Source organism: Notothenia coriiceps, unplaced genomic scaffold (genome assembly GCF_000735185.1).
Source record: "Notothenia coriiceps isolate Sejong01 unplaced genomic scaffold, NC01 NC01_scaffold00000123, whole genome shotgun sequence".
NCBI lineage: Eukaryota > Metazoa > Chordata > Actinopteri > Perciformes > Nototheniidae > Notothenia > Notothenia coriiceps.
The window spans coordinates 1-26885 of record NW_011332824.1 but is presented as its reverse complement, the minus strand read 5'-3'; the positions used below and the strand labels follow the sequence as shown (position 1 = coordinate 26885).

The following is a 26885-nucleotide window of genomic DNA, read 5'->3' as shown; positions in this document are numbered from 1 at the left end:
CACCAGTAATGACAAACAGATGAGAATGCTGCGTGGGGTCTGGGTGCCGTGTTGGCGGGACGTTGTGCGGCTCGCTGCTGTGAGGAGGGGATAGTGTGAGCTCTATTACTGGTGTTGTTTCCTGGTTGCTGCGTGGAGTCTGTGAGACAGGGCGAAATTCAGCCTGTACTCAGCCTGAGCACCATGGACACGGGAAGGGGGGGTGCTGAGGGGGCTGCAGCACCCCCATCTGCGAGGCTCCACTAGCACCCGCACCCCCAAACGCGGCGCACCTACAGTGTAAGCGCGCCACAGTTTTGCCGCTGTGAGGCTCCAGTAGCACCCCCCCAGCGCGTCACAGTTTCGCCGCTGAGAGTGTGTGCGTGTGAGGAGCTCCACGGATTGGTCTATTTGGGTATGGTCACGTCACTGTACCCAGCAAGAAAGAAAAGAAATCTCCAACGAGGCGTTCTGGGGCAGCATAGACAAGTATTTTCTGTGTTAGAGTTGTACTCCCTACAGGATGTACTTTGAGGGTGTGTGACTCTGCATACCGTTTACATGCAGAAAAAGCTACATAACACACAAGGGGACGGGTAATAACCGGAAAAGCATGACATGGGACCTTTAACACAAAAGACGAATGGTTTAGTGTTTTTGAGGTAACTTATTTTGCAAATGCCTACTCCTGCTGTTTACTCCTTTTTTTGTGTCAATGTTTATTTTTGTTCAGTTGCTTCTTGTATGTTTTCTCTTAAGTGTGTGCCTTTGTATTGTATCCTCTTATAACTGTTGAAAATACAAAAATACTGAACAAGATAAGGATAGGCCAAAATCCACATCCTTTTCTTTATATTTACATAATTGGTATGGAAGTTGGGAGTCTCCTCACCTTATGCAGAGCTTGTTGGGTGACAGGAACATCGGCCAGGAGGCGGGACCAGTCCAGCTCCATCTGTCTGAGCTGAGCGTTGATGGAGCAGAGATCTGGTTCTGATGTTTCTTTGTCCTCTAGATTTATTTCTAAGTCTCCGTCCTCTTCCTCCCTCATCTGCAGCAGCTGGGTTCCCGCTCCGTTCACAGCCACCTTCAGTCCAGACTTTGCTTCCATGCGTTTGGTCAAAACCTAAATAATAACTATCATGTTATTTTGTTTTATGGCAATCATCAACTTAATACAATTTATTTGTGGTGGAGACAGGGTTGTTAGCAACATATTATTTACTCCCTTTTCAGGAACATAAACTCTGTTTATTTCAAGTAATTGGTACATTTCCCCACTTTAGGTCTACAGACATAAAAACTAGAAGCTTTATTTCGATAAACCTGATGTTATTTATTGTATATTGCAAAAAAAACGTTTGTGACATAACATTTAAAATAAAATTCATTAATTTAACTAAAGTCTACATGAAATTGAGCAGGTTTTATTTGTGCGCGTCTTTGTTATTTACAACGAGTGAGTGTTGTGTGCTCACCACAAACTGGAAGTAGTGATCACGCCTCTGTTCAACATCCATCTCCTCCTCTGCTGACACAGAGAGCTGACATCTGTCAATCATCTCTCTGGCCCCGCCCATCCAGTCAGCCAGTACAGCAGAGTCACGAAGAAACCTGGTTATTGGTGGGAAATAACACATTTTGATTAACAATTCGACATAGCTACAGGGTCATCTGCATATCTGTTATTGAAAAAGATATATATCAATACATAATTAATAGATGTAAAACAGTCAGGTGCTTTTTGATTGATGCTACACACATTTTACAAAGACAAATATATTTTTCAGTAAAATCCAGGCGTTAAAAAAACAAAAATATTATGAAAGTATAAAGATATTTCAACCACTCAAAAATATGGAATTTCAACATTTCGAAAATATTTGATAGTTAATACTTGATCAAACTTGTGAAGTCTAAACAACTACATGTTTTCTCTCTCTCACCTGCTCCTTAGCTTCCTCTTCTTGTCTACATTTGTGCATTGGTGCTCCACCTTCTTGTGAAGGGCTCTCCATCTTGCCTCCAGTTTGCTGTTGGCCACTCCCACTCCTCTGCAGCCCACCTCCTGCAGCCGGAGCCCCGCCTCCAGCATCCGACTGAACCGCGCCTTGTTCTCCTGCAGAACGCCACGCAGCTCCTTTGAAAAACACAAAACTTTATTAACACTTAATCGCTTTTACTCAGAGTAAGATCACTATCATGTTCACGTATGTTTGTTCAGTACATAGCCAGTACTACACAAAGTAAAAGTACTTCAGTATTTAATGTTAAGCAGGCGGTTAGCTTAGCTTAGCATATATACCGGGAGCTGGGGAAACAGCTAGCCTGGCTCTGATTTCAGATGGATAAAAGACACATTTCCAATCCTACAGCAGGGCAACAAGGAATATTAACCAAAATGAATGTTAGTTGGAGGTCGTGACTCGGCTAATAACTTACAGCAAAACCAAAGAACATCATGTACCCCTACAGAAAACAACCTTTCGCTTGTATGTAATTGAGCCAATTAGGTTTTTGAGTGCAATGCACAAAGTACATCATGGAGAGCGCGCTAAAATATTCTCTAAATGAGCAGAACGGAACATTGCGAAATGCGCTCGGTCCTCCAGACGGCCGCTTGTTGGTACATTTCAATTATCCGCCGACGGTCAGAAAGTACACATTTATTCATAAAAATTACCTGGTAGACTGAGAGTTTCTCTGATATCCGCTCCTCTGAATTACCCTCATTGTGCATCTTGATAGATGAAGTTTCAATGGGACTCAGCAGGGAGTCTGACCAGGCTCTGTCCTCCTCCCACTGCGACCACATCTGAGACAGATGGAGAAATGATGAAGTGCAGGAAAATTGTTTATTAACATCAATGTGATTATTTTCCTATGACATTTCTATGTCTTCTAAGTATGGGTTGAATTAATTGTTGCATAATTACATTCCATCCAAGTCATAACATTTTGTTACGGAAGCCCTCTTAACACAAGGTGTATATATTGATATTATTAAAACACATTTCTAGGCAAAATACATTTATGAAATTAATGTAAGGCACTATTTACCTGAATGATCTTTAGATAGACAGACATCTTTTTGCTGATAGATTTTTTGAGAATGAGTACTATACTATGTCATATTAATGTACTTGCATTAAAAAATCAATGTTGCTTCCTATAGCCTTCTTAATTCAAAGCCACAATAACTAAGAGTCTACAGCCATGGCAGCAGCTCTGTGAGAGGATACTTTGTTCATGTTTAGATAATCCTTTCATTGCTGTATTTCATAATAATTTCCCTACCTGTAATGTCTCCTGCATCCTGGTCCCTTGGTCCAGTCCTTGCTGGTGCAGCCGGGCTATCTCCACCTGCAGGCCCATCACCACACCCTGCCACCTCTGGAGGGTGCTCTCCGGGACTCTGTGGGTCAGGTTCTGCAGGATCCTAAAGTGATGGCCCAGGAACTGGAAGAACTTCTGAAAACAAAGTAACGTCAAAAATAATTTAAAAGAATGTATACACCAAAGGTCTTTGAACAGAATGTCCTTGTATATCCCACCGTATGGCTACTGAGCTGCTGCTGTAGATGAGCTCTGTCGCGGAGCTCTGCGTCAGGCTTCTGCTCGAGGCGTTCAGGGCCCAGAACTAGCAGCTCCTGCAGGCTGAGGACCAGACGCTCATACTGCTGCTGCAGCTCCACACTGTGCTTCAGCTCCTCACAGCGGGAGCGAACACCACCTAGAGAAGTGTCCAGCTCATCCTGCACATACAGGAAAAAACAAAACAAAATATGTTAGTGGCAACTGAATGACAACTTATTTAGTTTGATATTGGGAAGGTAGGAATCCAAAATGTGTTCACACAAAGCAGACTTGGTTACATTTGACATGACACAGCAGCTTTCATACCTGCAGCTGTGAGGCCTGCTGGATGAGGGAGGCAGGCAGGTGGTGTCGGTGCGCCTCCTCCATCAGGGAGCTCACCTGCTCCACCTGCTGCTGCAGAGACTCCTGCATCTGAACCACAGCCTGAAAAATAAAAACATATAAACTGTGACAAATAAAAACGTTATGATGTCGACTGAGAAACGTTTTAAATCTCCTGTCTGACACAAATACATTAATAAATCATTTCTGAGATCTTTTTATGTCTTTTTCTTCCGACCAGAAGCCAAAAACCCAACATTTTCAATTAATTATATTATAAAACACAGAAAAGTAAAATATTTGAAATGCTATGTAAATGATTAAAATTCAATAATAATTAGAATTCATAAAATTAACTGATTATTTTGTCAATCAAACAACCACCGCATCTTTAAGAACACACAGGAAACATCAGAAAACAGTTCACTCAAATACCTCAGATTATGACTAGCTTGTTAAAGTCAATATATCTCCATGGAAACCGTACCTGTATTTGTTTGTTAAGGCCCAGAGATCCATTGAATTCATGAATTATTTGGTGAGCCGTCGCCTGGTTAGAAGTGAAGGCTGCATGCAACTCATTCAGTTGTATCTGTCGGTTAAACACACATCACTGGTCCTTTAAACTGCATGCAAACGAGGGTTTTATTTCAATAAACAAGGTTATTTTCTTTTGTATTTAAAAAGTTATATTTAAACAGTGCAGGTAATATACATTTGTTAGATAATGTGCAAGAGGAGGTGAGATTTGACAACAAAAGATAGTAGGACACAGATTATAAACACTAATACAGTTAAGATATAAATAAGATCTTTGAGTGTCTTGGTTTTACCTTCTCAGATAATAAGAGTTAGTGCTGATGTCTGACCTGTTGCTGGGCCGCCTCCTCCTGCAGGTGTGTGAGCTGCTGCTCTCTGCTGCTCAGAGCAGCCTGCACCACACACAGCACTCTGCACAGAGCCTCCACACACTGCTGACCGCGCTCTGACCCCAGCACACGGCTGACCTCTGAGCCCTGAGAGGACAGCTCACTGCCAAGGGAAGCTAGCGCTGCTGACAGGCTCTGGCATGAAATACAAGGGAGGTTTATTAGTGAGTCTGCATTGTAATCATAAGCTGGAACACGTTTGTGTGTTCCAGAGTGTGTGAAGAGGGCAGTTTAGGTCTTTCAGATGTCTTTGAGATATTGTTTTTATAAATGCTGCATATTTTCATTTTTGATTCAGCCTTTTTGGGCATAAAAGACCTTAAAACCACAAACAAAATAATTGATGGGTAGAAGTAAAGGAATCCTCAACTGACCCAAAAAAATATCAGTTTCTCTTTACTGAAGATGAATCTGAGCTGAATAAGAGATGCAGGGTCTTATATCTGACTTTGTTTCCTATTTCGAATTTGAAATAAAATGTGAATGTTTTGTATTTATAATAACATATCATTCAGTTCTTTCAAGTATTGACTTCACTTTTAGTCTTAGTCAGACTCAAAGTCTCTTTGACTCATTAGAAAAATGCTAGCTTCTAAATATTGTGAGTAGCAGAGATATGCTCGTATATTTATTCATATAATAATAATAATAATAATAAATGATATTTCTATAGCGTTTTTCTCTAACTCAAAGACGCTTTACAGTCGAGGGGAGGGTAGACAGACAAGGACATGCAAAAACAAACAAAAACAACAAAACAAATCAAAAAAAATAATAATAATAATAAATGAATAAAATAAAACAAATAAAATAAGATAAACAGAAAGGGCAGTCTGGAGGAAGTTGATTGAGGGGGGAGGGGCTTATGGATATACAGAGTTGAAGAGATGAGTCTTGAGGCGGGACTGGAACAGGGTGAGGGACTCAGACTCACGGAGGTCTTGGGGGAGGGAGTTCCAGAGCTTTGGGGCTGCCACTCTGTCCCCAAAGCTCCGGAGTTTGGCCTTTGGGGTGGAAAGCAAACCGGCTGAGGTGGATCTGAGGGACTGGGGGGGTTGGTAGAGGATGAGGAGGTGAGTGAGGTAGGGGGGGACCAGATGGTGGAGGGCTTTGTAAGTGAGGACCAGGAGTTTGTAGTGGATGCGGTGAGATATAGTCATTCAGCATAAATAAGCACAAAAGGAGAAGCCAAGGAGGAGAAGTGTGTCTTAAGTGTGTCTTAAGTGTAGATTTAAAAACCCCTAGGGTCTGGGCCGACCTCACATGGAGGGGCAGAGTGTTCCAGAGCCTAGGGCCAGCTGCCGCGAAGGCTCGGTAAATAAAGGGCCATCTTATGTTACCTGCAGCTGCAGCAGCCTCAGCTGAGTGTCTTCTTCATGTGTTGTCCCAGCAGGTGAGTGCAGCAGGTTGTTGAAGGAGGACAGGGACAGGGACGCTCCGTGCAGCAAATGAAACAAACCCTCGTCCAGCGTCTCATGGGAGCCGTCCACCGAGGAGGCCTGGGGTGGGACAAATTTAAGATATGGTTTTAGAGCAAGATTTATTTCTCTCATGATCCCTGTATCGTTGCTGAACTCTCCTGCACCTGTATGGGTCAAATATGATATGACTTTTATGATAAACTTCTTGACACTGTGTTGGTGACATGGGGAAATTCAGACTACTTTGACTGTTGTTGTGATGCATTTAGAGTCGGATGTTATTATTAACCAGGAGGTGGAGGCTGTTTAATCCTTTCCTCACTCCTCTCTCACTGGCTGTCTTTCTCGTTTGTTGTTCCCTGCTCTTATTTTGTTAAGTGTGATGTCAAAATGTGTGTCCTGTGGTGAGAGATGAAAAATCTTCATGCCTGGCATTCCATTTTCCTTTTCAATAACAACATTTCAAATTAAAAGGTGACATTTATTTGTATACACAATTGTTTTCTTTCCTTGATTTTATCAGAGGGGCATCTGAGGTTGATTCAAGTTTGTTTTGTTGCCTTTACTATACATCACCTATTACAGTATGTGAGTTTACAAAATAAGTATATATTAAAAAGATAAAAAATTAAGACCAAATTGTTAAAATGTGCTTAGTCCCTATTTTCCAGTAAAAAATAGCAAATTTAAATATGTTTTTAGTTAAGTATGGCAATCTCAGTTTCTTTACAAATCTGCAATTGACCTTAAAGGTCCCATGTCATGGCCATTTCCACTGATCATAATTCCATTGTTGAGGTCTACTAGAATAGATTTATATTGTGCAATTTTCCAAACTCACTTTTGTTTCTCATACAGCATCTCTGTAAACTACGTGTATTCACTGAATTTCACTCTCTGCCTTTAACGGCTCGTTGTAGGTCCAGTAGCTCCAGCCCCCACCCTCCCTGTTAGCAGTGTGCTCTGATTGGTCGGGACGTTGTGAATCGCGTTGAGCTCCGTGGAGGTGTTGTTTCCTTGTTTAGCGATACACAGCGAAACACAGCCAAAATCATCCTGAGCACACACAAAGTCACAGCCGAAGTAAAAACAATAAGTGTGGCTTGATATTGAGTAAGAAAAAGGTTGATAAACGCTGTGAGAATGGGTCTGCAGAGAGAATTTCGCCGCGATCCCAACTGTCTGTTATCAGCCTGCAGCCAGGGAGGAGAGATCAGCAGAGCTGCCTGCACTGAGTGTGTGTGTGAGGAAGTCCGTGGATTGGTCAATTTGGACCAATCAGCGGGGGCTTAACGTAACGGCTCCGCGGACGTAACGTAACGGCTCCACGGATTGGTCCATTTCGTTCCGGGTACGGTTGACATCATGCGTACCTGGAAGAATCAATGGACAGTGACGTATCTCCAACGAGGCGTTTTGGGGAGGTACTTTCTGTGTTAGAGTTTTACTCGCTACAGGGTGTACTTTGAGGGTTTGACTCTGCAGACCGTTTACATGCATAAAAACCTTCGTAACACACAAGGGGACGGGTAATAACCAGAAAAGCATGACATGTGACCTTTAACACAGCTCTATCATTTTAAATCACAGTAGAATATCAAAAGAATCATATTCATATTGAACTATAGGTCAGGATAGCTGATACATAATGGTTAATGTTATATTCCTTAAATTCACAGATATGGTTTACAATAAAGGTCCTGACTCCTTAGGATTATGACCAGTATCATACAATAGAGAGGGGTCACTAACTTGTGAAAACACATGTTATAGCCATGTGTAGTATCAGAGGTCCCATGTCCTGACACCCTGTATAGTCTGTGAGAAACAGCCTGTGATAAAGGAGCCTGTACCTGACTCAGAGCTTCTGTCGCTGTGAGGCCCAGCTCTCTCAGTTGGCTGATGTGAGTTTGGAGCTCTTTCAGGGTTTGTGTGCCAATTACGCGTCCTGCTGTTCCATCACTGTGCCTCGTAGATGAGTCTGTCACCTTCAGAGAGGAGGAGAGATGGGGGGGGGGGGGAGAGAGACATCAGAAGTAGGAGACACACACAACTCTTATGAAGCCCTGCAGGACTCCCCATAGGGACAAAAAGACAACTAAGTGCCTTCAGCTCAAAGAAGGTGATAATCAAGCGCAGCGAGAACACACATTTTTCTTCTTTTCCGTATTTGAAAGTGATAATCAAGCAGAAGGCTGACGATGAAGGCCATACCTCTGAAGGGGGAAGCAGCCAGCTCTCCTCCAGAGAAAGCAGCTGGCTGTGAAGGCCGTCCCACTTCCTGTGAGCCGCGTCCTCGTGCACAGCCGACCCAGCAGGAGGCCACCTGCAGGGGGGAAGAGGAGAGAGTTCACACCTAATAACACTTAATACTTACTTTCTCTCTTTCTGTCATATCTGTTTTTCATCCTGCTTTCTTTGTGTTCTTCTGGCTGCATTTGTTTTTTTGTATTATTGTTGTTGAGAATCTCATCTATGTCTCTTTCGTTATTGGCAAATCAAGCTAAAAACTCATTGAATTATTGGATTCATTAAATCAAATAATTCAAAATGGCAAACATTTCTTTTGAATAATACATTCTCCTTGTTTTATTCTTTTTTTAAATCTACTGCAGCCTTACTCTGTCCTTTTGTTTAACAGGTACTGATAATTACTGAATCACTGAAAAAAAGTACGTTTGATTCTCAATAAAAAGCCCAAAAGAATAATAACTGAAATAGTATTATTGTGTAGGACATAATAGAAATAAATCATATCCCACACACTATGTACTGTACATATATATTCAGATCACATAAATAACAGAGTGATGGTGAGGTTGTTACCGTGGTGACAGCGGGCTCTGGTCCTCTGTGTCCGGGCTGTGGAGCCGTCCTCTGCCGCCCTGCAGGGCGATGGCCTGGGTCAGACCTCTCTGCTCCGTCAGCTGCTGCTCCAACTCCTGCACACAGAGAGGGATAGAGTGAGATGTACAGAACAGTAAACACAAACATTACGGTTATTTACTGCTTCTAGCTACTTTTTTTGTTTTGTCAACACAATAGTTATAACTTTTATTTATTTTGGGCTTTGCTTTGCTGACTGAATTCCAGAGCAACCTGAAATTAATATTAATGATTCAAATGAAAAAGGAAACCCATTTACCACCAACAGATATCATTCAATCAATGTACCGGCTTACTTTTAGAAAGTGGTTAGTATTGGCTTTTTAAGATCTCATCCACTTCTAATACAATGGACTGAGTTGGTAACTATGATGTGTTTTTACTGAGGATTTCAGACTTCAGTTAAGCATTTGGATTTCTTGTGGGGTTCTCAAAAAGTTCTAAAGTGGCTGATATTAGTTATATTCAAAAATATGAACTTGATGTATGGTTATATACTTCAGTAAAACCTTCCATCAGTATATCAGTACCTTCTGCTGCTGCAGGCTGCTCTGTCGGAGCAGTTTGTTTCTGGGAGAGGAGAAGATCTCCTGAACACTGCTGCTGCGCCGCAGCCTGGACTCCAGGTGGCGCTCTGACTGAGCTGCTGACTTCTGAGAGGAAATAGGTAAAGAAGGGACACAGGGAGGAACAATTAAAAAAGATCAACACCACAAGCATGTGTTACAGCCTTTGCTGGATTGAAGAAGTGAAGAAATATCAGTTCAAATCATCAGATTTAAAATCAGTTTTGTTTTATGTTTAGGTCCAGTTTTGACGTGGTTCAAGCTGGAACAATCAAACATTGCTACCATAGTGAAAGGCTGTCCTCAGTCACAGTCATGTAAAAAACATTAAACACAGTAGAAGTAGACTTTCAGCGCTAAGACTAAGACTTTTGATTTGCTTACTAAGATTTGTGACTTGCAGGTATGAAACTAAACAGACCTGCTAGAGCTAATCGCTCTAGCAGGTCTGTTTAGTTTCATAGAGACAGGCCTTAATAATTATCAGGGAGTGACTTTGGCACACGTGACCTGTCTGACAGCAGACACACCTCCACACTGTCACATTTGTTTAATCCTGTAAGCTAAATAAAGACGAGAAATGAAGGAGAAATAGGAATGCGATTGATCCTAATAATTCGACGTGGGTTTGGTGGGAATGATTATATTGAAGAAAATGCATCAACGTAAAAGATTACCTAACTTAACATGGACTATAGTATCTTTCAAATATTGTTCAGACTACATGTGCACTACTTTGGAGGCAAAACAAATGGTCAGGATTCATGAGAAATGAGTTTTTCTAATACAAAAACATGTTGGTACAGAGAAAGAGGGACAAAAAAAAAACTCAAACTACGATTTTAAATACTAAGTTAAACAGCCAGCTCATTCTGACTGATGTGTTGTCAAAAAGTGTTTTGATTTTTAGCCCCAAGTTGTTTTTTATCCTGCAACTAAATGTATTAAACTTACTCTACATGTACACTTTGAATTGATTTCTACTCCTACATATAGCTTGTACCTGTCCCTGTGTCTCAGTGTGTGTGAGGGTCCTCTCCTCCCCCTGTCTGTCCTGCAGAAGCTGCTGGAAGGACACCAGGTTGGCCTTCAGGAGCTCCAGTTTGGAGGAGAGCAGCTCGGCCGCCTCGTCCTGCTGCTGCTGGTCAGCCGCCGGACCGAGAGCCGCCAGGCTGGAGACCCTCCGCTCGATCTCCAGGAACATGTCCTGTACAGTCACACACACACACACACACACACACACACACACACACACACACACACACACACACACACACACACACACACACACACACACACGTTAGGTAATGATGCAGCACAAAGGTTCATAATGTTTAAGTTAGATCAGGGTCAGTCTCTGGGATCGAAGCTCTTTAGTTTAGTGAATTTGAATGGCAGACAGGATCTCACTAGTTGCTGTTTGTTGGCACACAATGCTTCATTCAAACGTGTGACGTGTTCAACCTCTGAATCTTTAATGGAGGCTCGAGTTACACTCTCTGGGTCAGCAGGGGGTGAATCATGGGAGGAAAATACCTGCCAAAGCTTTGAATGAACACACAATAGTGAAGCCTGTGAGGGCGGGACTCTAGACTGCAAACCATTATATTATATATTAATATAGCTTTCAGATTCAAATATCCACAATGAACTGAAGTCTTTCACCAAGTTTTTAGTACATTTAATCCTTTTTTTCACAGAACAGCACAAATATGTTTACTGGCTGTGCCCAATATCTACGTAAAAAGATGAGGGCCACATGTGAAATTATTTTCAGATCTGACCCAAAGTGATCATTTTATTAGTTATGAGATTAATGTCAGAATTCTGAGAATGTGGCCCTAATCCTCTTCCGTACATATCCGATATAAATTGACAATAAAAAACAGTTAATTAGTCTACAGTGCGCTGTAACAGCTGCAGCATGTTTTCATGTGTTTGTTTGGTCGTCAGGGAGAGTTTGAAACTAAAACATTTGATTGGTTGATTTCTGACATCCAGCCAAACCGCGCCCTCAATGCAAATACCAGCAGCCGGCATTAATATGGGCTCAGAACAGTTTCATAATACACACATGCACACAGCAGGATCCACACTTGTGTTTTTCAATGCACACACAAATGTGTTCCGTTTCATATACATGTAAATAAAATCCAAATACAGAAAAAAGTTTTACATATGTATTTTTGATCCTCACATATTTGTTTTCCGTTTAAAACCTCTGAACCTGCAAACACAAACCGCTTTCTGTGCACGGATCGCTGTGCATTCGTGTGTGGGTTTTTTGAGACTCCCCTGACGGTCACCCGATTCGTACTTGTAATTTTTTCTATCTATAGCCAATCAGATGTCTCCTTCATTCTAAGCCAATCACATGAGCGCGGAAAACAAATATGTAAGGATCAAAAATACATATGTAAAACTTTTTTCTGTATTTAGATTTTATTTACATGTACGGTATATGAAACGGAACATATTTGTGTGTGCATTGAAAAACACAAGTGTGAATCCTTCTGTGTGCATGTGTGTATTATGAGACTGTTCTGAGCCCATACATTAAGTGTTTGTAAAGGGAACTCTTTACAAGTCATTTGTTTCCTTTGCCCTCTAACACATTACTGCTCCATACATCTAAGACTGTACAAACAGTGAGACAGCCAAAGTACATATTTACGCTGTAAAAATGTTTGATGTTTGAATGTAACGCTTTGAGTTAATGTTTAGTGAGACGGTTGTTCTTTCACTTTCTCCAGCAGTCCTCATTTGAATGTCCTTTCATTTACCAGCAGAGTTAAAGCAATGTAAGTATTAGTAGTTTGATTAGAAATAAGTATTGATTAATTTCTAGAAATTCTGAATAAAATGATGAAACCTAATTAAGTTCAAACTGTATTGAAACATGTAATGACACAAACATGGCATGAAAGAAAGCTTAGATTGTTGGGTGAATATTTGCTCCTCTGAGCAATAAGGGAGCACACAAACCAAATTAAAATATTACACTACAAGTAGCAATACTGTCTGCTTCATTATGTTATCAAATGAAATATAATAAAATACGCTGACCACTAACCTTTGGGTCAAATCTATAACATCAGACTGCTGGAGGAAGCTTCCAGACATATTACACTCATAGAAAGTTCAAATAACTGACTTTACTTTGATTCCTCCAGCACATTGTCTTTCATGAATTGCCTTGTTTTCATTTTTATTTTTCAACTGTGTGTAAAGCACTTTGAATTGCATGTGTGTATGACATGTGGTAAACAAATAAACCAACATTAAGCTTTACCTACAGAACCAGAAGTGTTCCAGGATCATACATGATTAACATTTTAACCTCTGAGCTGCTAAAACATCATCAGCTCGTAGTTTTTATAACATTTTGCAAGATCTGAAATAGTCAGCAATGATTTGGAAATTACTCATGCGTCATATTTTGCTCTTGAAACGGCATTGTGCAATTTGAAATGTGTGTAGTGTCTCATGACGTGGCCAGTGACTTATCATAGCATATATTCTTAGGCCAAACAGACGCAGGGTTATGAGCTCAGACTTAAAGTGCGGATATGAAAAGCTCGTTTTTGTACTTCTGAGTTCGTAAATGAAGCCTGGTTTATCCCGAGGGAAGAGATTATCAAAAGAATGAATGTGTTTCTGGTTTCAAGACATTTCAAAAATAAAAGTGATCTTTCATCGTTGGTGTTTTGCATGACATTACTGGCAAACTAATGAAATCCAACAGGAAAAATTTCATTTTGGACTCAACTGCAAGAGATTTGAGATTATAAAAAGGCCAGAAGAATGTACAGATAGTTCAGAGTACTTTTGGTCATACGGTGATATTTTAGACAATAGTGTTTTTTAAATGATGTGGTGCGAGTTTGGGAAAGATCCTCTCCTATTTCTACATGACAAGCACATATATATTTACAATTTTGTTATTTTAATTTAGTAAATTACTATACAATCTATGTCTTTACTCCTCTGAATATTTCACTGAATATATATATATAAAATCTCTTTGGTTGCAAAGGTTCTTAAGTAGACACCGATTCATTTTGAGCCCTCTGATATTCTAGCAAATGTAGCAAATATCAAGATTTTGACCAAGAAGTTGTTTATTTTTATATTCTTCTATTCTACCTCTTATTTGTTACAGCCTAGGAACCATTGATTTAGTAAACTGCAGGTCATACATCTTTCCACCTGAAAATTAAGCTTAAAATATTCATATTATTGTCAGACTAATTCTAACTGCACTGCAGATATCTTTTGACCTGAAAAGTCCTGTAGTAAGGACCTAGTTCCTGGTGGGCGGGGCTTACCTGGCAGGTGAGGAGTTGCTGCTCCACGCTGTCCTGCATAGTGGTTGCCCCGGCAGCAGCTCCCCCGGCTACCAGGCTCCTCTGGGCTTCCTGCAGCCACAGCTCCAGCTGGCCCACCCTCTCCAGGCACACATGGAGGACGGCTGAACCTCTCTGCTCCAGGGTCACAGGTAGAGAGGGGGAGGAGAGGAGGGTGAGAGCTGCACTAAGTCCTAAGCAAACTCTAGCACTATTTTGATTCTACCAGAACAGGTTGTAGCTCTAATATTGATCTAAAGAGACACTTGTGACCTGTCATTCCCATTCTCACACAACCACTTCCAGTCTGTTTCCCCTGCCTGGTTATCTCTCTTTCCCAGGCGCTTGGTTTCTCGTCTTTCTTTCCCTCTCTGCTCCACCCACCTGTGGCAAAACCACTTCCTGGAGCGGTGGACGGGCTTCAGTGACAGCGACTGTTTATCACAGGCGGAGCGAGAGAATGACCGAGACATTCACACAGAGAGAGAAAGAGAGGCCTCAGGCTACAGGGGAGGAGCTGAGTAAGCAGTAAACACTTCCTCTTCAGACTGCACTTTGTAGCTGTCAATCATCTGATCCGTTGTTCTATGACAACTTCATCTATGACCCATGCTTCTTTTTTACGATTGAACTATGAGCATTTTGCATGGTGCAAACCCACAATGCATCACATTAACTCTGTAAATACAGTCGCCAAGGAACTAGTGAGGATTTGACAGGCGGTGAACACCAAGAGTCAACAAACCTGCTTTGGATGTCATTATTAATCACTTGACTGAAACCTTTACCAAGCTTTGATGTCACTGAAGTGTAATGTGAATATACAGAGGCCTCCATTTCTTACAGGAGAACATATTGACTGACATTTTTACTAACTTGTACCTTCAAATTGCTCCAATTATGAATTCAAATTAACAATTTGTGCTTTGGAAGTGCTTGATCATGCTCTTATTTTGTATTTAAACAACATTTTTGTCAGTTCAGTCAATCAGTCAGTTATTTATGTGCAACCAGGTTCCAACTCTGCATCCACTCCTGCACTGTTAGAGGGTTAGGAGGAGGACAGTGCTGTTGTGTGTGTCATGCTGGAATTTGAGTGAGACCTTATTTTTTAAATGTTGATACGCTGCAAGACGCTGGCCCTGAGTGTCATCCTGGTTTTGCAGTATGTATGTAGATGAATCAGTAGTGCATGTTTTGTGGACCGTTGTGACTGAGTTCACAGATGTGTGTGTGTGTGTGTATTTCTTCCGCCCCTCTGGGTCATCCCCCCTCCATGCAAGCCCCCTCTGTCCCTTCATGGGCTCCTGACACAGAGAAAGAGAGACGGCGGAGTGGATCACTGTTGTGGGTTTATTTATATTTCTGCTCGTTTGGATATGTAGACAGAATGGAAATAGCAAAAGTGGAACAATGTACAAGTACAGGACATGCCATGTAATGTAAGACATCTCAGTATTTCTGCTTTAAGGGGAAAACCTTGTACCTCCAAAAATGGCAGCTTCTGGTGAGTTATTATTGCTCTTATGAAAATATTGATAAGCCTTTAAAACTTTTGCATAGGAGGAAGTATTTTAGTACGAGTTGAGTACATTATTTGATTACAATTTGGAGTTACATGGTTTTCACCTGCCAGCAGTAGCGTGTTAATCAGGAATCATGTCAAACCAGTGCATTTTCATGGCCAACCGTCATCTTAGAAAAGGTAACTTTTTGTATGTACAAAACCAGCATTGTCGATAGTGAAAGAAAATATGCTGATTCACAACAAAGCGGGAATCTTTCTGCACACTCTCCTGCTGCCAGGCAGTGACTGAGCAATTCATTGAAGTCATAACTACTCAGGTAATCAATCAAATGGGTAAACAACAATTTATTATCACGTTCAGCATATGAAAATTCAAATAGCAGATGCATGTAAGCAAGCAACTTTATTTTTAACAGATTCGCTCTGCATTTGCCGGTAAATAAGATACCTATATGATACATTATAAAACATGGTTCACAAAATATGTCTAGTAGTACACTTTGTTTCTGGCTTTTATAAAAACATATTAACCCAAAGTGAAGGTCCATGCAAAAGCTTATTACAGACCAAAAACCATCCACCCACATGCTAAATACCATCACTGCTACTTTTCTTTGGTAAAATAACTGTCACACTATCATTCACTTCTCACATAGTTGCAATATAATCTGCTGAGTCATATTAATGTACACAGGCAAGCCCACAACTCCTTTAAAGAGAGGTCATTTTGGGAAAAGTAGATATTTGGCACGTATCAGATTTGATTTAATTACTTTCTGTCTTCTATTTTATTTTTCACGCTACAGTAGGAAACAATGATTCAAATCCCCCCATGTAAACACAAAGTCCACAGCTGTGAACCGTTTCAACTCTCTGCCATGTAAATGCACTGAAGGTTCAGACATTTTGATTAAAACCTGAAGGCGTCAGCTTGGAGCTACCAGGTTCTAGAAAGAGTTTGGGTGTAGAGGAAACGGTTCTAGGAAAAGTCCAAATCACAATCAAGGTTCAAGAACGATTCTAGAGGAAACTAAGAAGTGGGAGTTCTAGGTTTGATTCTAGAAGACGTGCAAAGTGTGAACGTTTATTTGTGGAAAAGCATTGATTCTAGAAAGCTCTATGGTTCTATAAGACATCATCATTAGAGTTGAGTGTAGAAGAAGGGCACGTTGAGGTTGGTCGAGAAGAATAAGGGAGTCCTTAGAAGATCTAAGAAGTACTTTAGGAGATCCAGAACTTGTTTTAGAAGATTCTAGATAAGGCTTAAGTCTAGACGGGGGAGTTCTTTGGTTAGATGTAGAAGAACTTTGAGTATATACAATAGGTAGTCAAAGAGAGGGATTTAAGGATTTGTTCTGCCCATTAATTAAGTAGATTCTTTTAGAAGATTCTGGAAGAACATTCAAAATATAAACTTGATTCTGGATGGGCTCAAAGGTTGGACCTAGAAAAAGTAGGGACATCTATGATAGGTTGCAAACACTTGTGTTCCAGGCTGATTCTAGAAGAAGCAGAGGAATCCAAGCTTGCCTCTAGAGACGGGTCTTTCTGCCCATGGCTTTAAAGAAGCTCGAAGTTCAATGCTTGACACAAGAAGAAGTCAGAAGTTCTAGCGATACAAGTTCTAGATCTAGGAGACTACACATTTCTGCTGGGAGCCAGAGGAGGATTTGGAGGATTTGGAGACTCCTACGGTGGAGGATGTGTTTACCATGCTCTCAGGCAGTGTCTGAGTTCTGACTGTGCCCAGGGGTTTTGATAACGCTTCAGAGGAACTTGCTTCTGTGGGGTCAGTGGGGCGCTCAACATCCTGAAGAAACATGAGCAGGGTTAGAAGATCACTCAGGTCAGTCAGTTAAATACAAGGATCATTTAGTTAACGGGAGAGAAGGATTCACACAGTTACTGGTACACTCTGTTACAGAATTAGATCAAATAATGTTATTTACAAATACTTGTTATGTTATCTTGTATAACTGTTGATGGTGAAACACACTCAATGGCACCTCCTGAATATGTCAACAAAATGTTAAAGTTGGCATCAATTATATAAATGTGAAATGTACATTTACTTACATTTTACACTACCAAAAACCCATAATTGAGATTCATTAAAAGATAAAGCTGGTGATATTCTTTATATTTGTTATTGTACAAACAAACACACTTTGTTTTTTATTTTTCTATCCTGTCTTTGACACTGCTTGTTCCCTCACTCATTTCTGACAATACAAATGCATTAGCTTATATGGAAACCAAGGTATACCAGACTTTGGAGACAAGGGCTAGACTTGCTATCAGGATCAATTCATTGTTGTTTTAGTTCTTCTGATTAGATGTGTTGCCAGTATGAACATATAGCATAGCACCAGACGTACCCTATTTAAAAAAAATCCAATAGGAGCCAATGAGGATGTTTGACAGTATTGAGAGTTTATTTACCTGTCTGTCTTCTTTAGTCGGTTCAGTGCTTTGTCCAGTGGCCCCTTCAGTCTCTTGTGCCTAATACCAACAATGATACAGGTTTAACAAAATCTATACAAACAACCAAACCAAAATACGAAATGGCTGAAAGAGAGAACATTTTATTGGTAATTTACTCATCTACAGTGCCGACACACACACTACAAACACTGCTCAATACTGCTCTCTAGAGGCAGAACAAAATCCAGAAACACATATGCAGGGAGGTTTGAGCAGAATGGAAAATGCACTGATTGTAGAGCTGTGTTAAGGGTCAGGAGAGGGTTTGTGGAGGAAGGGGAGGGAACTCATTGCCAGTGGTAACGTTGAGAACACAGTGACCCGGGTCAAAAAAGGTAATTTTGTTAGAAATGCTTTAATATGCCATTGGTCATTTGACCTCAGGTGTGTTACTAATTTAAAATAATTACTTAGTTTTAGATATCCACCTATCATTTGATGTAAAAAACGTTACATTGTAAGTAGCTGCTGACCTTAAGTCACAAGGAGGGGGTTAAAAGAGATGAACGCAGGACAGAGATAGGACAGAGAAAGAAAATGGATGATTGATTTTCCACTGCAGATCTTTTTACCTCTGGCGGAGCACCCAGGAAAGCATCCCAGAGCCACCATAAAACCCCTCCTCCACCTTCTGCAACTCTCTGCTCCTCACTTTCTTTTGACTCTCTGGCTTCTTCAGCCTGGAGCACGCCTTGATGCTCCCTCTGCTGACACGGAAACACGTTCATGTGCAGTCACATGAGGGAGGGGGGGTAAAAAGTGCATCTGGGACACTGAGCTGGCACCTGCTGCTGCTGCTAATGTTGTTTTTGAACCATTGCACTAAAAGCAGCTCGAGTGTAACTTTAGGGGAGACAAGCTAATCTGAAGGCAAACGTGAACCATTGTGCAAAAGTCTTCTCAGACACAGGAGTCCGCTAGTCCACTCTCCCCAAGAGTGTTATGGTTTATTATTTAATATCATATTCAAATATTCTAAATATCGTGCACACATCTTTGGGATTATGTTGCTCTTAATTCAGCCTCACTTATTTGTTTACTTCAGATCTCAACTAGAATCTCCCCCTGCTCACAAATGCAGTCAAACCAAAAACTTCAGCTCAATGTCCCACTGATTGCACTTTTAACAATATGTTTTCGCATAATAATTTGAAATAGAAGAAAATAGTAGTATTAAGCATGCAGGGAAAAACACATTTGTTAAATCATTTGGTTAAAAACACATGGAGGAATGGGTAAGCAGGCAGGTTAGTACAAACCATTCTAAACTTTGTTCTACCGTCAAAGAGTCAGGTGGTGAGTTTTTGATATTCATAACATAATGATTTATTATTCAGTGATGTCAATTACAGAACAGTGAGAACAAAATCGCTTTAGTCGCACTCCAGACAGAATTAGAAATACAGTGCTCAAAGGATCAGTTATGTCTTTTAGTGTTCAAAGTAAGTACATTAGTATTACTCAGCACCTCTCAAGAGCTGAATTTCACAAAGTGCTTCACACTCAAGGCAATCAAAATGAACCAGGAGGATGTCTCCCTGCGTTCCTACCTGAGTTCTGTCAGCGGATTGTCTCTGCTCAGCGGAGGAATGCTCCACAGTCTGCAGCGACGCTCCGGACTGCTTCAGCACGTTCTCTTTCACACGGACAATTCTGACGCCTTCCTTCTGAGAGACGCAAAATGACAGTTTTTGTTACATTGGTTGTATCTTCTTTCTACACATGATGCCTTTAAGACTCCACAATAGTATTTTAGGTCACTTATCCAATGCACTTTAAATACTCTAGCCATCATGGAAAACACTTTGTTTAAGAGTATTAACTTAAAGGCTAATGAAGTAAAAAAAAAAAAAAACCTAAACTGATCTTCAGGGTTCATACACTTCTTCACCAATGATTTTCAATGACTTCTCCACGACTTCTCCACGACTTCTCCATGGCCTTTACCTAATTTTCCATGACCAAAAACATTACTCTTTCTCAGCGGTACCACTGAAAATGGTTTATTTTAACATGGAACAGGAAAATAAGGTCTGAAACATGTTGTGCCTATCTAAAACAAATCAAATAGTAGACTTACTAGCTTCTACACGCTAAAAGCAACTCAAATCTCTCACCAGCAAAATACATCGTCAGTTAAATGCCATTTTACGTTTCATTACTGTACGATGCAGTATTTATTATCATTATAGTATTACTATTTCGGTGATTAGATAAAATATAAATTATATTGGATCCAACTTTAGTTACATTTCCATGACTTTTCCAAAACTTTGGGAAAAATATTGTTTTCCAAAACTTTTCCAGGGCCTGGAATTAGCATTTTGAATTTCCATGACTTTTCCAGGTTTTTAATAATCGTAAGAACCCGGGATCTTTTTTTTCTGAAACGCTAGAATCATTAAAGGAAGAGTTAACTCAAAAAAATAAAAAATTGATTATCAATTTGGATTTTTTTGGTGGGAAAGCAGTGTGGAGGTGCGTCTGTAGAGATGTCTGCCCTTCTCTCCATTATAATGGAACTAGATGGCACTTATTTTTGAAAACATATTTTGAAAACTAACAGCAACGTCTCTTTCCAGTAAATAATAACCGGGTTACTACATTTCTTGTCGGTGCAACCACTCATGATTGAGAGGCGTGTGCTTGTAACAATGCAAGGTTTCATCATCAATGCCGTCCTCATCTTCCATAACTACAGGAACGCTCTCTATTTATTTGTCGGTGAACCAAACCCACCTCTGCGTCCTCTGAAGTGAATTTGAAGAGTTGAGGGCCAGAGGCAGTCTGGTGAAGAGACGTAGCACTGGTTTGGACCGGAGTTGTAGGCTGCTGGATGAACAGAGCAGGGATCTTCTACAGAAGGAGAAAAGCAGGAGGTTCAGTGAAGGCCACTTTAAGTACTTTAATGGCGCATTTCCACTGCAGCACGTAGCATGGTTTAGGCATGCCGTGCCAAACCCGGCCCGTTTTTTGTTGCGTTTCCACTAGGGGTAGTTCCGGCTAACGGGTACCTTTTCACAGTTTTTCTGGCCCTCCAAAATCGTGGTTCTTTCCGGGCCAATAACCGGGCTGAATATGCTAAACTAGTGACTTGAGTGGCTACAACTACAACGGACATATTTGACCGTGATTTAATACACGTTTCAAAATGATGCCGAAGTAACAACATACTGATACCGGTTAGTAAAAACCATGAATTAATGCTTTGACAAGTCTGCAGACAGACGGCAGGCGAAAAACCTTTTAAAATGCGTGTTTTCTGAATCGGCTAAGCTAACGTTGTATATGCTCCGACCGTCCACACTCACAACAACGGCCTATACAGACATGAATAAACCAGCGACTGTATTCCCATGACACAGACAGTCTGTGGTTTGTACTTGTTTAACTTTTGTCTAGTTTCTGAACAGATATGACGAGCTGTGAGCTCTGAATGCTAACAGCTAATGTTTGGTTTTGTGTTTCGCATTGAAGATGACGTCACGGCTCCGCCTTCACTGCGTTACTATAGTTACTACCCCAGCTACTAAACTGTAATGGGAACGCAGCATAAAGTGAGCCTGGCCTACCGAGGCCTAACTATACCGTACTAAGCCGTGCGAGGCCCTGCAGTGGAAATGTGCCATTAGTATCTGACTGACTGATTGACTGACTGACCTTCTCCAGCTCCAGCAGCAGAGCCTGCAGCTGCTCCACAACAGCAAAGACAGTCAGAGTCTCTTCAGCCTTCTCTGGAAGACACAGGTCTGATTTACACTTCTGGATCTCAGTAATGGTCCTCCTCATGGACTGGATCTTCTGCTCAACGTTCTGGACACATAAGAAGAGTTTTAAAAAAAAACGATTAGTTGATATTTCTGGCTGATAAAGTTGATGACGTCAGAAAACAGCCACCACTAATGTTTGAGCAGTACAAGCATGGTCTTATCCCTACATCTGTTTCACTTTTAGTATTTGCTTATTCAAACAACCACAAAATGTTCTCGTTGTTCGTCACAAAGAGTTTTCTTCTGCACGTCTCACCTTGAAGCTTTCTTCTTTGGGGCTGGGTAAAGTCTCCGGAGAAGACAATAAGATCTTGATCTCAGCCACATCATTCTCCATACACCTGACTTCAGTCTCAACGGCTTCCACCTCCTAGACAGCAAGAGATGAATCAATGTGTTTGACCATTTAGAAATAAGGCGTGAACATAGAGTAGAAGGGTGGGACACACAAATCAAGCCAAGTCAAAGGATGAAAGTAAAAATGAAGTCTCACGTCAGCAGCGTGGCCCAGGTGGGACAGAGGAGCAGTGAAGCTGTCCTGAACGTGGGCCACTTGTTGATCGGCTTCCAGCAGCTTTTCCTGTAGAGTCGTGACGTCGCAAACCTGAGACATCTCCTGCAGGACGGAGCTGAAGCCCTGCAGAGTCTTCCGGATCTGTGCCGAGTCATCCAACACCATCTGAAACACAAGAAAGACATAATGTACGTGTTTTTTCAACCAATGCACATTTTCCCTACATTTACATTTTGATGATGTTCTTCTGCATAAAGCAATCATAAGGGGATTACGAGACAATGAGCCCTTTGGCACAGACATGCAAACACACAGACTTCCATTTTTTCTTTCTCTTTGTGTTGTTCAATGCCTGCATTTGTTTATTTTGTAGTCGTTTTGTGTCACTTTCACATTGTTTTGTGTCCCTTTGTAGTAATTTTTAGTCTCACTTAAAAAATGTCCCCTCTTTTCATAGTCTTTTTTCTCTTTTGGGCTATTTTGCATCCCTTTGTAGCTTTTTTGTGTTATTCTATAGTCATTGCTTTGTTGATTTGTGGTTGTCAGTCTCTTATTGGTTGGTAAATATGTCTTTGAAGGACAGTTTTTAGGTGAAGAAACGGCAGTGTTGATAATTCAGACCCCAGATAAGTGCCCCCACCTGCAGAGTGTGAACATGGCTGCTCAGACATTTAGCCGTGGTGTAGGTGCAGGGTGTAGCGAGCCACGACTTGGCCTCAGCCATCCAGCTTTTAGAGCTGCTGATCATCTCCTGATGCTCCTGAAGCCACGTTGGGATCTGAGCAGAAACATAAACAATACTTAGTTTAATCAAGAAAATGACACCAACTGTGTGAAAACAGATCTTAAAACACACATCATATCAATTAAAAGACACAATTATGTTTACTGTATGGAACTTGCTAAGTTACAAGGCTTGTGATGAGTGTGTGCTAATGATACGGTTGAACTGTCTGCTAAAGAGTGTTGAGGCAAATATGAGAGATAACATAACATCAGATTATTGCCAATATAAACATGAATTAAGTACACAGTTCGGCATTTCGTTGTTGCCACTAAACAAATGAGGAGACTCAGCAGCTTGTGATTATGACTCAGGGAATAACGCTGGCAGTTTGAGAAGTGAAAAAGTGGACTGAAGGGTTTTGAAGTCTTTCTGACCTTGCTGATGAGGGTGGTCCTCTGCTCCGCCTGTTTGGCCAGCTGCGAGTGGAGCTGCTGGACCTCCACCAGTCTCTCAGTGAGCATCAGCGCCTCCTCAGGGTTCTCCAGGTCCTGCATGTCCACCTCCAGCGCCGCCAGACACGAGTGCCACACGTCCAGCTCGTCCCACACACGCTGAGCAGACACACAATCATACAGAGGATTTATTTATGATTACATTGTAACACATGAAATATAACTTTGAAAGAACAATGAACATGAACATGATCGCCTTGATAAGATTTGTTTAACAGCGTTTATTTTCTTAGATTTGTGTTAAGCTTTAATGTTGTCCCATAACAACCAGCAAACCTATACAATTATTCAAGGTGGTAAATCATAAACCAAAACAAACTGCATTGGTATCGGTAAGAATTTGAGTATATGTTAATACAAATTAGTGCTGAAATCGATGTTCCTTATTTAAAATTCTTCACTAAGCCCCATGCACACTACAGAAAAACTGAAATCTTAATGGCTTCATTCAATAAACAGGAATGAGTCAACTCTTTTCATGGCCTTCCAAATGACTCTGAAATAACTTTCCTCTAGCTCATGTATAACAGATGCTTTGCAGAGAAAGGTTTGACATCCAGTTACAAGATTAATGGCAGGGATACACGATGAGGAGCTTATCAGAATGGAAGGATTTTTACACAACTTTAGTAGTTTTGTGTAGTATCTGTAATAGCATAGTTAGCAGAGTGCCAATGATCGATCCAGGACAGCTTCATGTCATACAGTAGCATTTTGAAGCACCTTGAGATGACGTTGTTTTTTAAAGTGTGCTATATAAATAAATGTATTATATCATACATATCATAATATGTATTATTATTATTATTATTATTATTATTATTATGTCAGTGCTCACCTTCTGAGTGAATTTAGCTATGGTCACATTTGGGCTTTTCTGTTCAAGTCTCTTCTGAACGGACATCAGGCCAGCCTGGATCTCAGACAGCTTCGCCCCCAGCCTGTGGACGGGGCCGCTCCTCTCCACCGCCTCTCCCACCTGACGGAGGAATCAAGTGCAAACATTAACAATGACAGAAACAGAAGTTTTTTTTTCTGAAGTCTTTATAATTGTTTTTCATTCCAAGGTCATTTCTAAGACATATACTATTGTAATCCAAAAATATTCAAACTTAGTACATTTGGCAGAAATTCTAAAGTATAAAACTTATAACACACTCTTCCTGTATTATTAAACAGTTATTATTAAATAAAATATTCCCTGAAGTGCCCTGTAAATGTAACTACTCTAATTTTCCATACTTAGTTTTCTGTCATTTCTTTCAAATGTCTGTTATGAGTCAATTACATATTTATATGTAAAAATCTAAGTCTTGTGTACCTTCACTTCTACTTGCTGCAGCGACTGTGTGACCTCCTGCAGCTGGCTCTCGATCTCCACCGGGACCAGGGAGTCGGAGTATTTCATCTTCAGGCTCTCCATGATGCGCTGCAGCAGAGCCTTGTGGTTACACAGCTGACTGTGGACGTCCTGCAGACAGAGAGAAGGATAGTGTAAATTAATAGGATGAAGAAAATCTAATAAGAGAGGGAGAATGATTAAATCTAAAGTGCCACTAATAAACGTTCAGTGCTTTGTTTAGCAGTCAGCGCTCTCGTCTGTGCTGCTTTCATCCAACAGAGACAACCCCTTCAAAGTGTTTCAAATCCAGAATAGCAAAAGTGAACTATTGTCACCTCAGAGAGATTCTAATGTACAATAACAGCTTACATTAAATAAGAAAAACGCTTAAAATGTGCGAGGTAATGAAGATGAGACTACCTGGGTCTGAATATGTCCGATGCTCTGCTGAAGAGGTGATTTTGTTATCACTATGAGAAACTGAGTGTGTGTGTGTGTGTGTGTGTGTGTGTGTGTGTGTGTGTGTGTGTGTGTGTGTGTGTGTGTGTGTGTGTGATACAAAGGATGGGAGGAAGAGAGGGTTTCGGGAGACGTTTATTCTTGCATGGGAGAGTGGGACATGGTGAGGGCAAAGTGTGTGTGTTTGGTCTTGTATGTCTATCTTTGTGAGGACCAATTTGCGTTTTTCTTTTATGAAATGGTGAAGTTAGGAGGACCGGTCTACACTGAAGGGTCGATTTTAAAGGGTTAGGACTTTGTTACAATTACGTTTGCACTGAGGTTAGGGCATAGAGATTGCATTATGTTCATGCTTTCTCTCACAAGTAAAGTTGTGTGTGTTTGTGCATGGAATGACTTGGCTACAGAGGCCACCTGAAAGATCCACTTACACTGAACAAAAGGTGTCAAGTACAAGAGGAGGGGTGAGGGTAGTGGGAGCTATGGAGGAGAGGTTTGTGAGTGTGAGTGTGTGTGTGTGTGTGTGTGTGTGTGTGTGTGTGTGTGTGTGTGTGTGTGTGTGTGTGTGTGTGTGTGTGTGTGTGTGTGTGTGTGTGTAGTAGTGTAGTGTGTGTGTGTGTGTGTGTGTGTGTGTGTGTGTGTGTGTGTGTGTGTGTGTGTGTGTGTAGTGTAGTAGTAGTGTGTGTGTGTGTGTGTGTGTGTGTGTGTGTGTGTGTGTGTGTGTGTGTGTGTGTGTGTGTGTGTGTGTGTGTAGTAGTAGTAGTAGTGTGTGTGTGTGTGTGTGTGTGTGTGTGTGTGTGTGTGTGTGTGTGTGTGTGTGTAGTGTAGTGTAGTGTGTGTGTGTGTGTGTGTGTGTGTGTGTGTGTGTGTGTGTGTGTGTGTGTGTGTGTGTGTGTTGAGAGAGAGTTGGAGTGGATAGGGAGACGTTGGCCTCTGCTCAGGTTTCGAGACAAAGGGCAGAGTGATTCTGGGTCGCTGGGTTCGCAGCGGGCTGGAGGCCAAGCCAACGGTTAGATTCAGACGTTTCATATTTACTGGTCACTTTCACACAGTCAACAGCCTCTTTCTCTCTGCATGTATTCATCACTCAGGGTATATGCAGGAATCCTGAAGTCAAATGTAATTTTTTTTTAAGACCCTTTCCATACATCTTAAGACCTCATCGCCACTTTGAAGTTCTAACCGGTTACATTGGCAACACACTTTACCTCACATTTACTATATACAGTATTGATTGTCCTTCCTCCTTATCTTCCAACCATTTGGACGTAAACTTGCATTTCCCCATAACGATGTTTAACAACCGGCGTAAACAGACCTTCGCGCGCCATCAAGCAGTGAGCGTGTGATGTCCTGTTCAGATGACGTCAAATCCAACGGGATGCCATAAATAAACTACACAGAATCACACTACACACCTACGCAATGATTACATTCAGGCAGACTGTAGAATACAACCTCTTTGGACCATTTATATACTTATTGAAAACAAGCTACAAAA

The 26885-nt window shown here is 41.0% G+C and overlaps 2 protein-coding genes across 2 annotated transcripts; both read right to left on the bottom strand.

Moving 5' to 3' along the window:
• Positions 1-871: 871 nt before the first annotated feature.
• Positions 872-14521, bottom strand: LOC104944198 (nesprin-2-like; the record flags this gene model as incomplete). The annotated part of the gene is made up of 17 exons (XM_010769738.1): positions 14369-14521; positions 14031-14183; positions 10706-10909; positions 9667-9789; positions 9077-9192; positions 8465-8576; positions 8104-8238; positions 6170-6328; positions 4770-4964; positions 4388-4492; positions 3883-4002; positions 3534-3734; positions 3277-3450; positions 2663-2794; positions 1926-2119; positions 1458-1593; positions 872-1105 (listed from the first exon to the last, which is right to left on the bottom strand). Coding segments are annotated over exons 1-17 (2646 nt in total), but the record flags the coding sequence as incomplete, so codon positions are not given.
• An 859-nt stretch (positions 14522-15380) lies between these two features.
• On the bottom strand, positions 15381-25054 carry LOC104944115 (nesprin-2-like; the record flags this gene model as incomplete). The annotated part of the gene is made up of 12 exons (XM_010769628.1): positions 15381-17386; positions 18019-18078; positions 18633-18764; positions 19611-19727; positions 20800-20916; positions 21721-21873; positions 22087-22200; positions 22324-22509; positions 22985-23122; positions 23506-23682; positions 24422-24562; positions 24905-25054. Coding segments are annotated over 12 exons (1665 nt in total), but the record flags the coding sequence as incomplete, so codon positions are not given.
• Between the last annotated feature and the right edge of the window lie 1831 nt (positions 25055-26885).